The following is a 17,384-nucleotide window of genomic DNA, read 5'->3' on the forward strand; positions in this document are numbered from 1 at the left end:
GATTTCTGTCTTAGGACATATCATATCAATAGGATAAATTTACCTAAGGCAGGCAGTATAAGAGACAAAATACACATGTAGAAAATGCTGCAATATCAAGTATCATTATTTGCAATAGTAGAATTGCAATGAGGGTTAAAGAGAATGTATAAAGAATAATCAGTTAGTTGTTACTGACTCAGTAGAGTCACTTGAAGAGTTGGTTTTGACAGAAATTGGGCTGGAAAAAATCAGCAAAAGAGCATATTTCAGTGTAAAAGGAAAGAATGTTTCATTAATGGAGAATTGATACATGAAATTATATTTAATGAAGACTAATTCAAGTGGCCTGTAGAATAACTTGAAATAGATAAAGACTAGAATTCCAGAGACAGAATTACAGAGATGGCTACCTTGATGTAGGTGTATGAACAATGGATAATATTTAAATAACTGATAGAAAATTATTATAGGAAGATTACTTTTTTCTAAGGAACTAGTGACAAAGAAAAACATTTTATGAGTAATTTTCAAAGTAATGAGTTTATATGTAATTTTACAATGACTGTTAGGTTAAAGAGTGGTTTTGGTCTTGGGAAAAAACAACAAATTTTGTTTTTAGTTGTTAAATTGCTGTCATTGGTGGATTGACACATAGATGACTGAGAGAAGGGAGTGTTTTGGGAAATGTACTTGGTGAATACCTATTTATAGTAGTTTAAACTCTGTGTTTGCCTAGGTACTTACCAAAAAGATGAGGTAAAAGAGGGAAAAGCAAAACTTTAAAGGATATCAAAGTTGAAAATTTGGGGGAAAAACTAAGTCAAAGGAAGTGATCATAGTTGTAAGAAGAGATACAGAAGAGTGGGTCACAGAGCCAATGAAACTTGAGTTTAGAGAAGCAAAGTCTAGTCAGTGACTAAATACAGCTGAGAGTGAAATGATTGGGTTTGGTCTTCCAAAAGTCTGTAGCCACTTTAGAGCTTTTTCATTACAGGGGAGAAACTGAAAGGCAGATTTCAGTAGAAGAAAGAGGATTCAATGGATGAGTAAATGAAATAGAATGAGTTATTGATGAAATTACAAGTGAAGTCTAACATTAAGGGAAACAAAACCAAGTTTAATAACTCAGATTTCTCTTAAATGCAGGAGTTTTCATTGAGTGCATTGTTTGCCATTCTCTTTCATTCATATCCTAGCCTTTTGTACTTTAATTTTTTTCTTTATTGTATCCAAATCTTATGCAGAAATGAAGAAAATACTTTTCTTGCAGGGGCAAAATTGAAAATGGCTTCCCCAGAACCTAAGAGCCTGGTCCCTTTCACCAGAGAATCTCTTGAAGTTATGGAACAGCACAGTACTAAAAAGCCAAGTGAGGAAGACAAAGAAGATTTAAAGCCGAACTGCGACTTGGAGGTTGGAAAAGAGCTTCCATTTGTTTATGGAAATCTTCCTCAAGCAATGGTGTCAGAGCCATTGGAAGATGTGGACCCATACTACATTAATAAAAGGGTAAGGATTAATTAAGCTTACTGTGGCTATATTTTTATCCATTTTCCAGACATGCAAAAAACTGTAATTGAAAAAGAATGAAAAAAGACAGAAGAGTAAGTGAAGAGGTAATTTTAAGTTACAGAAAACTGGACAAGAAATTTAACACATATTTGAGATTTTTGTCAAAACTGATTATTTGCCTGGTTGGTTTGTTTGGGATAACTGTACTTTGTATGTAATAAGCTATACTGGCATACCTTAATGTTTCATTTTATGGGAGCATGATGGTTGGCTACTTAAGGGTATTGATTTTAAAATAACTATAATATAAAGTTTCAATTACATGTGCAGCAGTTTCAACTGTTCAACTTGATGTGCTTACTCAGTAGTTAGAGAAATAAAACCAAACTATATTTCATTCATAAATTTTATTCATTCATACAGTCACATCCTATCTTATTCCCAGAATGATTTGAGAAAATTATTAAATATTTGACAATTCAGCAAGAAGCACAAAATGATAAAAACGATTATGCTTAGAAAAGACAGAGATCTGTGTGGACTGACAAAGCTGGAAGAACCTTGAATTACAGCTTCAGAAACACTTCAGTTTTTACAAGGCAAAAATCTTCTATGAACAGGCAAGAGCATAGATTAATTCTGAAATAAGGAAGAGATGGGCTGATGATAGAACTGGAACCCTGTAGTTGTTGTAAATTGTGGGAAATAAGATGAGATAATGGAGATGACAACATGGCTTTAGTGTGATGGCCAGAGTACTGATGTGATCAATGCAATGTTTAAATAAGATTAATCTAGAGACTTCTACATTACTATTTCATGGTAGTGATAGAGTCAGAAAGATGAAATAGGAGAGAGAGTAATCCAGGCCTGAAGTCAAGAAGTCTGGATTCTAAGAGTGCCTTGGAGACAGAAGTAACACACTTGAGAAGAAACAGCAGGATTTGAAGACTGATTAATAATGCCAAGGTTCTGAGCTTGAAAGCTTCTAACAAAAATGAAGTAATTATAAAAAAAAAAAGGTCAGACTTGGGGGAGGTAAGAATTAGCCCCATTGTGGACAAATGTAATTTGATATTCTTTGATATTGTAGTGCATTCAATGATTTTACCAAATGAGTGAAAAGAAAATGAATCAGTCCCAGGTGGCACAAGTGGTAAAGACCCCACCTGTCAATGCAGGAGATGTAAGAGATGCAGGTTCGATCCCTGGATAAGGAACATCGCCAGGAGGAAGGCATGGCAACCTTCCACTCCAGTATTTTTGCCTGGAGAATCCCAAGACAGAGGAGCCTGGCGGGTTACAGTCCATAGGGTCGCAGAGTCAGACACGACTGAAGGGACTCAGCATGCATGCTGGATGGAAGGCAAAGAGATCATTCTGTTAGTCACAACTCTTTCAAATACTTTGCATGGTGGAAGCATGCTGACATTTTACAGTATAAATGCATATATTAAAAAGATTCCAATATCCTTATATGCCTTTTATGCTATACATTTAATGTTATTACATGGTAGTGTATATAATGTTTGCGATGTGTAATATGAGGACTTCCCTGATGGTGCATGGATTCAGTCATGGGGTCAGGAATTGGAGAAGGAAATGGCAACCAACTCTAGTATTCTTGCCTGGGAAATTCCATGGACAAAGGAGCCTGGCAGGGCTACAGTCCATGGGGTTGCAAATGAGTCGGATGGGACTTAGGTACTAAACAACAGCAATGTATACTATAGTTATGCATACAGCACATGAATGAATTTTCCAAATGGATATGTATGTATAACAAAAGTGCATATATGTGTGTGTATATAATTCTGTATGTTTATATATACACACACATACACACATATATTATATGTGTGTATTTTACACACACATTATATATCTGTATTTTACACACATATATCTTCACATATACATATGTATATAAGTCCTTTTTAAGATGTTTCTGATTTTTCTTTTTTGGGGGGGTTTAATACTTAAATATACCAACAGATTAGTTTTACATGACATAAATTTTTGTGTTAAATATATTTATGTCAATGATAACGTACAGCATGGTTATATACCATAGAAAATTACTAATGATTAAGATAATGTTTGCATGCATTGGGTGGGTCACTTTTACTACTGCAGTCTCATATCTTATTTGCTTCAAAATAAAATTAACTTATTTTACATTTATTGAATTTTAGTATGCTAAAATGGATACTCTTGAGCCATCAAGCTATAGATTTCTTTCTATTACATCAGTTCTGCAGGAAAACTTAAGGATTGGTGTGCGGCAAATGGTTTTCTTAGGTAGAACACTGGCAAAAAAAGGTATGGTAGATAAGCCTAAATATGAATAAAACTAGCTTAAAAACCTTTCCATTTGATTTAATCTGTAAACGGATATAAAAATTTAAGTATAAATGTTAGACTTCATGACTGAAATGGTCATTGGAAAATGTTGCATGATTGATAAGATCATAATTCTCAGTTCTAATTTCACTTGATTTTCATTTTTTCTTCTTATAGACTTTCATAGTATTAAATAAAAAGAGAACAATATTCAGATTCAATGCTACCTGGTGTACATTGTCTCCTTTCAATTCAATTAGAAGAGCAACCATTAAGATTTTGGTACATCCATATCCTTTTCTGTTGGTTTTAAACTGTACTAACATCAAATGCAACTATTCTATTCAAATATTGTTGCAGTCTTTTTCTCTTTTTAATTAACATATCATTTTATGTCAAACTGAAATCTTGGTTATAGTTTCAGTGTGTTCCATATTTGAAAATACATTTAAAATGCATTTTCTAGTGCACACAAGTAGTGGTAGCAAATCTTAATCCTTGTTGCTTTTCAATATAAATAGTACATTTTTTGAAACTTAAGAAACTATGTGATCTCATGTGTGTACATATAAACAGATTATAGAAATGTATTTTAAACATTATTTTTATTACTATTGTTCCTTGACTGTAACTTACCTTTTTCCGACTGTTCATTTTGGTTAGCGTCCTGACTGACTGCATATTTATGTCTATGACTGATTTGCCAAGATGGGGGCCAGCATTGCAGTAAGTTATATAATTTTATTATGTATAATCTTGTATATGATTATATTTTATATTTAACACATTGTGTTATAGTACATTATGTACTACATATTATAAGATGGTACAAATTAATATTTATAATTTACATGTAGTATACATTGTACATAATATAATATGTATACATATTCCACAATTGATGAATTTTCTGAATAAAATATATCCACATGTTGTTAATCAATTTTAATGTTTTTCTTCCCATCATTACTCTTAATTGGATTTTAAATTTCCCAGCATGTTAGGTTAACATGATATAGATGCTTGAGCCTTTATCTGTATATGTGTTTATGTCTGTGACATCATATAAGTGAGGCTTTATTTTTATTCTAATGATTGATATATTTCAGTGCTTCAGATTTTCTTTACTATTGCAGTCCCACACCAGATTTGTTTCAAACACAGATAACTTTTATCCTGTCTATTCTTTAGATAAAAAGATATCTTTTTATTCCTTTCTGTTCTACTTCTTTTTCCTGAGGGGTGTGAGTAGCTTACCTTGCATTAGAATACAAAAATGGAAAGGCCCATTACATTTTCTAGGGAAGAAGACCTTCTTGATGGCACTCCTCAAGGTTTCTATTCTTAAAATTAGTTAACTTTGGAAGGTAAATCCGTGTTATACTGATTCACTGTAAAAATTCTTGCATATGTATATAATAAGTTCTTTCATACTTGCCTACATTTCAGTTGCTTATTGCTGGACTCCCAGTGTGGGATAAATTTGATATTTTGTATTTATTCTTTACTTAAATATATGTAAATATAACCCTGAGCTAAAATTTGTTGAAAAAAGACTGATAGCCAAATTTCATAGTTATTGTTGTAAGACTCAGGAAGCCCTAACTAAAGCCCTATCCTATGGTTGTCTAGTTGGTTGGTTGATTGATTGCCAAATAATTATCATAGACATATATTTCAGAATTATGATATATTGGTTTCATTTTTAATATGAAAAGTAATATAAAAATTATGTGAAATTTTTTCTGCAGGAATACTTTGCTTGGAATTTATACGTTTGAAATACTTGTAAAACTCATTGCAAGAGGCATCTGGGCAGGACCTTTTTATTTCTTTGGTGATTCATGGAACTGGCTTGATTTCAGTGTAACTTTATTTGAGTGAGTACTCCTTTTAAGTTACAAACATCATAATGTTTGCTTGCTAAAAAAAATGCTTTTCATAAAGAAACATTGAGGTTGATAGAATTTTCTGCCTGTAAAAATTCTGTGAGTACAGAACAATTCATAAATCATAGACATAGTGAGTTCTCTGAGTTCTCTTAGGCAGCTCCAACTGAACTAGTCCTGACTATGCATTGAAAATCAAAGGAATGGGATATTATCTCTGTTTTCTACCTGAAGCAAAAACAATAGAGGTTGAATTTTTTGCATTTGAGGTGATTATGTTTGGTGACCAGAAAATATCCTGGAGACTTAGGAGAGGATTCCAGCATATTTGATTCTGTTCATCGATATTGCTTAAGAACAGTAAATATTTTAATTATCAGAATAAGATATTTTATACACATGCACATTTTTCTAGAATGATACATTAAATTCAAATAATTTACATGTGTATTAAGTTTTTCAATCCTTCTATTTAATGTACTCTATTTTATGGCTAAAGAAATTGTCACAGGTATCAAACTCCTGTTAAAAATAAAGTAATACTCTATTTGTAGAGTTAGTGTCAATTTTTTAAAAAAGAAATAACCTTTATAAAGAACATGATTAGTTTCTTCCATGTTGTGAGCAGTCAAAAAATAGTAGCTAATATCTTTGAAATTATTAACACTACTTCTGCTATCACTAGTATTATTTTTCTTCTTGCCACTGCTATTAGCTAAAACTTGGCTAATGCAACTAAGGGCCCTTAGTACGTGAAGGTGCTTTGCTATGAATGTACATCGATTAACTAATTTAATCTTCCCCATATCCTCAGAATTAGAAAGTACCCTTATCCTTACTTTTCACCTTTGAGGAAACAGAGGCAAAATAGGTTAAGTAATTTTTTCTTATCACACAACTAGTAAATAGCAGAGCCTATATTTCTATACCAGCAGTCTGGCTCTAAAATCTGTGTCCTTAACCAATATACATTTTGATTTCTGCTACCATCACCATCACCATTGTTATCATCATCATTATCAGCACCAGGAGTTTAAATACTTAAAATAAATCTTATTCCTTTCAAAAGCTATGTATTTTCTTATTTTAACTATCTTTTCAAACCAATTAAGATTGCAAAATATGAACATAATATAGAGTATTTGATGAAATTTTGACTACTCAAAGTGTCAAGCTTTTATAAACTCTCCTAATTTGTAGATTAATGTTTACTTGATTACCTTGCATGGTAGAAATCTTTCCCTTCCAATCAATAATAAAGCTATTTGCAAAATGCAATAATGAAAGCAAGGGAACATTTGGATGTCTGGTTTTAGAAACAAGCTTCAAATATTATAAAAAGTCAAATGTCAGTAACATAAACTCAATATGATTTCTAAACGACTTTAATTTAATTCCACAGGCATATTTCAAGATATTCACCTCTGAATTTCATTTCATTATTTAGAATTATGAGAAATTTGAGAATTTTGAAAATTATTCCTTTAAACCAAGGTAAGAGAAAGCATCAAGTTCTTTGTCTTCATTTTGTTTTATGTACTTCCATGTATTCATTTGAACAGCCCTGCCATTGCTTGGGGAAAAGTTAAACAATGTTTCATCTTTGATATAAATGAATATCAGATCAAGTATCAAATTTATTTGTCACTCCTGGAATGGAAAGGAAAAATAATACCACATTTGTTACTTATTTGAAGTGGTTTCAATGCTTATGATAACAAAATGTAGAGCTCAATCAAAATATTTTACTTCTCTATTTTTTCTTATTTCTTTAATTTTATGTCTTAAATATGAAATACTAAAATTGTCCTTAGACTTCTGAATGAATTAGCAGTCCAGACAGTTATATAATCCATCCTCTTCTTTTCCTCATTGAATCTAAAAGCCAGTTGAAATGAACAAAGTTATGTAAAATAAGATAAGTACCCTTTTACTTTCAGTGCTCGGATAGGATGTGTTCCACATGCCACAACATTCAAGAAGGTTCTGTTAAATAGTGTAGACCATGACCACACTGATGGAAGATGCTGAGGAATAATTTACACATCCCATTCCTGAGTATGTCTTAGGGAAGCCTACTAATACCTTCTGATTTGTTGTTCAGAATGAATAAAAACAATAAGATAGGAAAACTTCACTCAGAGTTTTTTTTTTTGGCTGTTATGAGTCAGAAGTTTTATCAAATAGTGGAATGAATAAACCCACGAGCTAGTGTGATAACACCAAAGGTAAGATCTGCAAGCAACGTTCATCCACTGGAACATCATGAAGAAGGCCAGATGTATGCATACTCTGTACTTGGAGTCCAGGCTGGGCAAAACAGCAAAAACATTGGAAAATGTGATAATGGATGCCTAATCTTGTGGATATGACTTTCCTGATGGCTCAGACGGCAAAGCGTCTGCCTACAATGAGGGAGGACCCGAGTTCAATCCCTGGGTCGGGAAGATCGGCTGGAGAAGGAAATGGCAACCCACTCTAGTATTCTTGCCTGGAAAATCACATGGATGGAGGAGCCTGGTAGGCTACAGTCCATGCAGTTGCAAAGAGTCAGACACAACTGAGCGACTTCACTTCACTTGTGGATATACTGAAACATTGAATAGTACACATTAAACAGGTGAATTGTATGGTTTATAAAATATATCTCAATAACCTGTTTGATAACAATGGTCTGTGACATGGTAGCTTCACCAAGCACAGTGAAGAAACCAGCAGCAAGAAATGTCCTTGCAGGAATTTCCACAGTCTTAGTTCTTTTGCTACTCTCCACAAATTACTGGAACATAAGTTGTATCACCTTCATCTTCATCTTAGAATTAGAGGTGAAGATCATAGAAGAATTCAGGTAAATTCAGGTAGAATACAGTAACTAGAATTGGAAGCATACAGGCTGGTACGAATTGCTCTTATTTTTTTTTCAAAGGAGAAAACAACCTAGGCACATACTGGTAATACAGTGTGTATGAAAACAAGGAAGAAAGGAAAAACACACTATTCAAGAGAATGAAAATAATCCTTTTTTCTTTTAAAAATGTACTCTAAGGCATAAAGTATAATCCAGTTTATAAAAGTGAACATAATTGAGTTAAAATTGTCTGTCAAGATGTAGAGACTTGAGCTTCTTTGGGGTCCAAGTGCTGGTTAAGAATCTGCCTGCCAACGCAGGGGACTTTGGTTCGATCCCTGGTCCAGGAGGATCCTAGACAGCACTGGGCAGCTAAGCCCATGCATCACAGCTGAAGAGTAGCCCCCTGCTCGCCGTAACTAGAGAAAACCCATGTGCAGAATCAGTGACCAAGCGGAGCCAGAAGTAAAAATTAATTAATTAAAGAAATATATAGACTTTAAAATTAAATCAGAAATGTTAGAATACACAAACAATACACCTAAACTAAAACAAAATGAAAATTTAAAAGTAAAAAGAAGGAAAAAGTTATACCAGGAAATCAAAATCAAAATTGACATATGGTTCAAAGCTTTGAATGGTAGATAGCAATGGATGGAAGATAACAATGAAAATTACTAATAAATTTGAGTCTATAAAGTGTGATGGTGACTTCTTTTTATCATCGATTAAAATGTTGACACTAAAAGCTCCATAAGAAGCTTGATTATATATATTCTGTATATAATATATTTATGTCATAGTAATATTAATAAAAATATTCTGTAGTTATATATGTATAAGTATACTTTATATACTATAATATCACTATTATTAATAAAATATTTGCATGAGTTTATGTTTATATACACACATACCTTCTTACTCATATTTAAGAATTTCCATTCCTAAAGATAATTTCAACAAAACAATGTGAAAATTTTTTTCAGTACAAAATATACACAGGACTCATGACAGTGACCAAATAAAAAATACACAGTGCAAATACACATATTTTAAAAGATATTTATGGTGATCATGGCAATAATATAAAATTAAAATGTCCCATTTTTCTTCTAATAAATTGGCAGTGATATTTTTTCAAATGTCCTACCTTTAGTAAAGGCATGATTATATATTTATAGTCTTTGGTTTATGCATTAGCTCAAATATTCTTTAAAAAATTTGAACATATGAATTAATACTTAAATATCTCATATATCATGACACAGAAATTCCATTTTTAATGTAATACTTTAAAAAGACTTGCATATAGCAAAACAATTCATAGTATAATTCCAAGTGGCCAAAGTAGCTGTAAATATGTATTTTAGGATGATAGCAATTAAAATTATATATTTATTCTAGGTATCACATTTCTTTAATCACAGGAGTAACTTTCAGTCAGTTCAGTCAGTCATGTCTGACTCTTTGCAATCAGTGAACTGTAGTATGCCAGACTTCGCTGTCCATGACCACTCCCAGAGCTTGCTCAAACTCCTGTCCATCAAGTCCATGATGCCATCCAACCATCTCATCCTCTGTTGTCCCCTTCTCCTCCTGCCTTCAATCTTTCCCAGCATCAGGGTCTTTTCCAGTGAGTCAGTTCTTTGTATCACATGTCCAAAGTATTGGAGCTTCAGCTTCAGCATCAGTCCTTCCAATGTATATTCAAGACTGATTTTCTTTAGGATTGACTGGTTTGATCTCCTTGCAATCCAAGGGACTCTCAAGAGTCTTCTCCAACACCACATTTGAAAAGCATCAATTCTTCTCATCTCAGCCTTCTTTATGGTCCAACTCTCACATCCATATATGACTGCTGGAAAAAACATAGTTTTGACTAGGCAAACCTTTGTGGACTAAGTAATGTCTCTGCTTTTTAATATGCTGTTTCGGTTGGTCATAGCTTTTCTTCCAAGGAGCAAGCATCTTTTAATTTCATGGCTGCAATTACCATCTGTAGTGATTTTGGAGCCTCCCAAAATAAAGTCTGTCACTGTTTCCATTGTTTCCCCATCTATTTGCTAGGAATTGATGGGACTGGATGCCATGATCTTAGTTTTTTGAGTGGTGAGTTTTAAGCCAGTTTTTTTACTCTCCTCTTTCACATTTACCAAGAGACTCTTTAGTTTATTTTCACTTTCTGCCATAAGGGTGCTATCTGCTGCATATCAGAGGTTATTGATATTTTTCTCAGCAATCTGGATTCCAGCTTGTGCTTCATCCAGCCCAGCATTTTGCATGATGTACTCTGCATATAAGTTAAATAAGCAGGGTGACACTATATGGCCTTGATGTACTCCTTTTCAATTTGAAACCAGTCTGTTGTTCTATGGCCAGTTCTAACTGTTGCTTCTAGACCTGCATACAGATTTCTCAGGAAGCAGACAAGGTGGACTGCTATTCCCTTCCCTTGAAGAATTTTCTACAGTTTGTTGTGATCCACACAGTCAAAGGCTTTGGCATAGTCAACAAAGCAGAAGTAGATGTTTTTTTCTGTAATTCTCTTGCTTTTTCTATGATCCAACAGATGTTGGCAATTTGATCTCTGCTTTCTCTGCCTTTTCTAAATCCAGCTTGAACATCTGGAAGTTCTCTGTTCATGTACTGTTGAAGCCTGGAGTGGATAATTTTGAGCATTACTTTGCCACTGTGCGAGATGAGTGCAATTATGTAGTAGTTTGAACATTCTTTTGCGTTGCCTTTCTTTGAGATTGGAATGAAAACTGACCTTTTCCAGTTCTGTGGCCACTGCTGAGTTTTCCAAATTTTCTGGCATATTGAGTACAGCACTTTCACAGCATCATCTTTTAGGATTTGAAATAGCTCAGCTGGAATTCATCACCTCCACTAACTTTGTTCATAGTGATGCTTTCTAAGGCCCATTTGACTTCTGGGATGTCTGGCTCCAGGTGAGTGATCACAGCATCGTGGTTATCTGGGTCATTAAAATCTTTTTTGTGTAGTTTTTCTGTGTTTCTGCCACCTCTTCCTAATATCTTCTGCTGCTGGTAGGTCCTTACCATTTCTGTCCTTTCTTGTGCCCATATTTGCATGAAATGTTCCCTTGGTTGTCAGGAAGCATTTAACAGGAGGCTTCCTGTGTGCTGTTATGGATCTGTCAGGAAACCTTTGGCCCTTATTGATCCTGAATATTCAGGAATTAAGAGGAGAGGCACACCTTGCCTTTCCTGGGGCTGAGGAATCCAGGCATTTCCTTTGTTAGTTTCTCATTATGGTGATAAGTATCCTCTTCTCTCTTTAATAGGGATCGCCTTGTGTTTTGCAAGTCTGGATTTTTAATCTTTATCTTTGCTGAGAATAACTACAGTATATGTGCCCATGCCATGTTGATTAAAACACCTTTGCTCCATCAGAGCTTTGGTCCCCGTGTCTGTCTTTCTTTCTTTCTCTTTATCTCTCTTTTTCTGGCTGATTCCCTGGAGCGTGAAAGCCGGCTGTGTAACCCAGGGAATATTAGCCTCTTTCCTTCTTTCACTTTCTCATCATCGACTCCCGACCACCAGGTTCCAGTCTATTAAAGGACCAACACTTGGTATCTCTGATTTTCTTGAGGAGATCTCTAGTCTTGCCCATTCTATTGTTTTCCTCTATTTCTTTGCATTGATCACTTAGGAAGGCTTTCTTATCTCTCCTTGCTATTCTTTGGAATTCTCCATTCAGATGGATATATCTTTCCTCTTCTCCTTTGCCTTTCACTTCTCTTCTCAGCAATTTGTAAGGCCTCCTCAGACAACCATTTTGCTGTTTCTTTTTCTTGGGGGTGATTTTGATGACTGCCTCCTGTACGATGTCATGAACCATCATGCATAATACTTCAGGCACTCTATCAGATCTAACCCCTTGAATCTATTTGTCACTTTCACTGTATATCATAAGGGATTTGATTTAGGTCATACCTGAATGGTCTAGTAGTTTTCCCTGATTTCTTCAATTTAAGCCTGAATTTTGCGATAAGTAGTTTATGATTTAAGCCGCAGTCAGTTCCCAGTCTTGTCTTTGCTGACTGTTTAGTCTCCACCTTTGGCCGCAAAGAATATAATCAATCTGATTTTAGTGTTGACCATCTCGTGATGTCCATGTGTAGAGTCGTCTCTTGTGTTGTTGGGAGAGGGTGTTTGCTATGAGCTATGTGTTCTCTAGGCAAAACTCTATTAGCCTTTGCCTTGCTTCATTTTGTACTCGAAGGTCAACCTTCCTGTTACTCCAGGTATCTATTGACTTCCTACTTTTTCTTTACAATCCCCACGATGAAAAGGACATCTTTTTTTGTTGTTAGTTCTAGATGGTCTTCTAGGTCATCATAGAACCGTTCAACTTCAGCTTCTTCAACTTGAGTGGTTGTGGCATAGACTTGGATTACCGTGATATTGAATGGTTTGCCTTGGAAACAAACAGAGATCATTCTGTTCTTTTTGAGATTGCACCCAAGTATTTTAAAGTTAGTTTTATTTGAGGACGCTCTTTTCTAATAACTTTATTTCAACCCTATTCTATTACACTCAAGAAATCTAATCATCTGAGGATGTCATTTAAAAAAAATAGATTTTCAATTCTCACAATGATGTATGAAATAAGTATATTTATACTCCCTTAAAAATAATTAAACAGAAACATTAAAATGTTGGTAACTTGCTCAACATTATGAAGTTGGTATATTTTTATCCATTATTGGAGGAAAGAAGAGTTATGGTAGTTTCATTTATGAAGTATAATTATGGGGTTTTTGTTGTTTCTTCTTGCTTTCTATATTTTCTGAATTGAGCATGTATTAACTATTAAAGTTAGAAAAATGAGTGTCCTTAAGTAAAACTAACATTGAAGTTGAATTCTTAATTAACAAGTATCCTGGTATAAATACAGTGACATATAATCACAGTTGTATGTTATTCCATTTCTATTCATAAAGTTTTTTCATGTTTTATTTAATGAGCTTCAAAAATTGAGGTCATAAAAATTAATAAAAATGTAAAGAATACTGCTATTTCAAGCTATTTCTTTTTTCAACAACATTTGCAACCCATGTTGATTTGTAACTCTATGCCTTTACCTGTGCTTTTAAATAATGGTGATTAGTATGAAAAACAGTAACCAAGAGAGGAGTCCTGTTCTTTATGTAGTAAAAAGAAATAAAACAAATAAGTAAAAGTACTAAAGAATGTCTGAATTATTGCCAAGTGTAATAAATTAGCAATAATACAGAAATCTCAAAGTTTCGCCTGTTATTTCTTTTATTTATCAGATCTAGATAATGATAAATGAAATTATAAAACACAAAGCTATTGATTTCAATGGCATCTGCATTCACCGTGGGAGAAGTTTGCTAATGCTGCTTTACTAAGGTATTTTATTTTATGAAAAACAAACCTTTCTCTTTTCAGGAATGAAGTCTTTTGTAGGGATACTCATCCATTGTTTGAAGAAGCTCACTGTGGTCATTATCCTAACTCTCTTTTTTCTGAGTGTATTTTCTCTAATTGGGATGGGGCTCTTCATGGGCAATCTGAAACATAAATGTTTGCGATGGCCCCAAGAAAATGAAACTGACATGCTGAATAACAGAACTGGAAATCCATATTATATTCGAGGTAAGAATCCCTTGCCATCTATATCAAAAAGCATTCTTCACAGAAATGTTGAACCTTCAATTTCAGAACAAATTCAACTTCAGAACAATCTTTATGTAAATACCTAACTATGCTCAAGTACTAATTTGGATCAGTTTCCTTTATCAGGATGATAAAGTTCCAAGTCTTCAGAAAGTTATGTCAGGGAAACCAAAGTTTGGAATTGCTAAAACTCACAAATTTTATCATTTTAAAAATAAATAAATATGACCAAAGCCTCCTAGGTTGAGAGAAAATGGTAGGCTACAAACTCATTCCTTCTTGCTGTAGAGAAGGATGTTCATCTGTACAGATGTAATTGGGTTTTAGATAAATGCTGTTCACTCAAAATTAGATACAAAACATCATGTCTTTCATATTTTTCCAGAAACAGAAAACTTTTATTATTTGGAGGGAGAAAGATATGCTCTTCTTTGTGGCAACAGATCAGATGCTAGGTAAGTGGTGTTAATGTTTTCTTCTATCAAGTCTGTATTATAATGGAGAGTGGAGTTGGGCTCTTCACTGCTCAAAAACCAATAAGAGGCCATTTAGTGAAAAGGAAAGTTTGCTTTATTTTAGATGCTAGCAACAGAGGGGAGGGTGACAATTGTTCAAAGGCTGACTCTCCATCTGCCCCGACAATCAGGGGGCAAGAGGGAGGGAGCTACATGCAGAAACAGCACAGTCAGCTGACAGTCATCTTGAAATCGGTCCTCCGTGGTCTGCCCAGCATCGTGTTGATTGTTTTAACTATGATTAATCTTCACATACAGGGTTGGTTGGTTTCAATTTCCTTGAGACCAGTTCTTGGAATTATGGCAGCTTATGGGAACCTGGTGGCTTAGCGGTAAAGAATCCATCTGCCAGTGCAGGAGGTGCTGGCTTGATCCCTGGGTCGGGAAGATCCCCTGAAGGAGGAAATAAATGGCAAACCCTCTCCAGTATTGTTGCCTGAGAAATCCCATGAACAGGGGAGCCTAGGGGGCCTCATGGAGTCTCAAAAGAGTCAGAAACGACTTAGCAACTAAACAACAATAGGACTTAAAATAATTCTTCAGTGAGATGACAAAACTCTCAAGTCTTCAGTCCAGTTCAGTCACTCAGTCGTGTCTGACTCTTTGCAACCCCATGGAGTACAGCTCTTCAGGCTTCCCTGTCCATCACCAACTCCCGGAGCTTGTTCAAACGCATGTTCATCGAGTCAGTGGTGCCATCCAACCATCTCATCCTCTGTCATCCCCTTTTCCCCCTGCCTTCAATCTTTCCCAGCATCAGGGTCTTTTCTAGTGAGTCAGTTCTTCGTATTAAGTGGCCAAAGTATTGGAGTTTCAGCTTCAGCATCAGTCCTTCCAATTAATATTCAGGACTGATCTCCTTTAGGATGGACTGGTTGCATTTCCTGGCAGTGCGAGGGACTCTCAAGAGTTTCTCCAACACCACAGTTCAAAAGCATCAATTCTCTGGTGCTCAGCTTTCTTTATAGTCCAACTCTCACATCCATACATGACTATTGGAAAAACTTTTATTTTCTTATAATTTCAGATGACGAAATAAAGTTGAAATAGAGTGCTTCTCAGCAGTACAATGGATTAATTCCTTGTGTTACTTTCCTCAACTAGAATGACTTGAAATCCATCTGAAACTCAGTTCTTAGAGGCTCTGGGCCTGAGATAGAGAAAAAGCACATAGGGGCAGGAGAATGAGTTATGTAGTTTAGTCCTATTAAAGTGATTTGGGGGCTTCCCAGAGGCTTCCCTTGTGGCTGAGATGGTAAGAGTCCACTAGACACTCTTTCAGGAGACCTGGGTTCGATCCCTGGAGGAGGGCATGGCAATACACTCCAGTATTCTTGCCCAAAGAATCCCATGGACAGAGAAGTCTAGTAGGCTACATTTGATGGGATTGCATAGAGTCGGACACGACTGAGCGACTAACACACACACACACACACACATACACACGGCGGGGGGTGGGGGGGGGCTTCTCAGGTGGCACTGGTGGTAAAGAACTCACCTGCCAATTAGAACTCGGTTCAGTCCCTGGCTCAGGAAGATCCCCTGGAGTAGGAAATGGCAACTTGCTCCAGTATTCTTGCCTGGAGAATCCCATGGAGAGAGGAACCTGGCAGGCTATAGTTCATAGGGTCACAAATAGTCAGACATGACTGAAGCGACAGCATATACAAGGTGATTTAGACATTTCATTGCTTATTCAACCTTTTTACCCCTTTACTGCTGGGCTCCCATTCTATTTTCAAGTCCAGATTGTGAACCCATCTCATTATGTCTGCCCTATCCCACTCGAGCTAAACCTTTCTGTGGACATTCCAAACTAGATTTGACGTGAAATGCATGTTCTAAGATACCAAGTCGTGGATAGTCAGAATGACAATGATATAGTATATCAAGCCCAGATGAGAATGTCAGTGTTTCATCTGCAGCCATTATACTTTGCTGTATGATAAACTATCCCAAAAGTTAGTGTTTTAAGACAAGAACAAAATTTCATCTGTTCAGATTCTATAGGTCAGCAATTTAGCAAGCCTCAACACACAAGTACTTTTTAAACCTCTGTTTGTATCACATTTGTTAGCCATTAACAAATATGTAAAGCAAGTCACATGGCCAAAGCTCCAATAATGTGGGAGGAACTACCGAGAGGTGATAAGAAAAGAAGCATGGTTTATTGGGCCACTACTTTCATAATGGACCACAAGAACCAAGCCCCAGTAGGCAAAATTATGAAGACTCCATGAAAGGAAATGAAATAAATATTTAATCTGATCTTTCTACCAAAGTGCCGTTACTGCTTATGAATTATTGATGAACAATGTTTTCTCACTCTTTAAATAATGGTATCTAAGGGTTTGAGGTGAGATCATTTAAAAATTAAACTCTCAACTACTGCAGTTTTATTTTTATCAATGTCATTTTCCACCAGTTATACTTTCACTTTGATTTTGGGTAGTAAAGAAATCTTTAACAAAGACTTGGCAAAAACCATTTGTGAGTCCCTGTTGTCTTTTAGCTTAACTAATGCTGTTCACTTATATCAGCTGAAAATCGAACTCATATGCAACTTTTTTTCACTGGGAATTGTTTAGGAGAAGACTATGCCCCGTGAAAGAGGGAGCCCTTT

General features: G+C 35.2%; 1 protein-coding gene across 1 annotated transcript in view; it reads left to right on the top strand.

Moving 5' to 3' along the window:
• The window catches only part of SCN7A (sodium voltage-gated channel alpha subunit 7), a 76,542-nt gene that overhangs the window by 16,336 nt on the left and 42,822 nt on the right, over nucleotides 1-17,384 (top strand). The window contains exons 2-8 of the mRNA XM_061135162.1: nucleotides 1,253-1,491; nucleotides 4,015-4,126; nucleotides 4,473-4,563; nucleotides 5,589-5,717; nucleotides 7,129-7,220; nucleotides 14,019-14,225; nucleotides 14,632-14,701. Of these exons, the coding sequence (XP_060991145.1) occupies nucleotides 1,253-1,491; nucleotides 4,015-4,126; nucleotides 4,473-4,563; nucleotides 5,589-5,717; nucleotides 7,129-7,220; nucleotides 14,019-14,225; nucleotides 14,632-14,701 (940 nt within the window). The remainder of the gene's footprint in view (nucleotides 1-1,252; nucleotides 1,492-4,014; nucleotides 4,127-4,472; nucleotides 4,564-5,588; nucleotides 5,718-7,128; nucleotides 7,221-14,018; nucleotides 14,226-14,631; nucleotides 14,702-17,384) is intronic.

Source organism: Dama dama, chromosome 33, assembly GCF_033118175.1.
Source record: "Dama dama isolate Ldn47 chromosome 33, ASM3311817v1, whole genome shotgun sequence".
Lineage (NCBI taxonomy): Eukaryota > Metazoa > Chordata > Mammalia > Artiodactyla > Cervidae > Dama > Dama dama.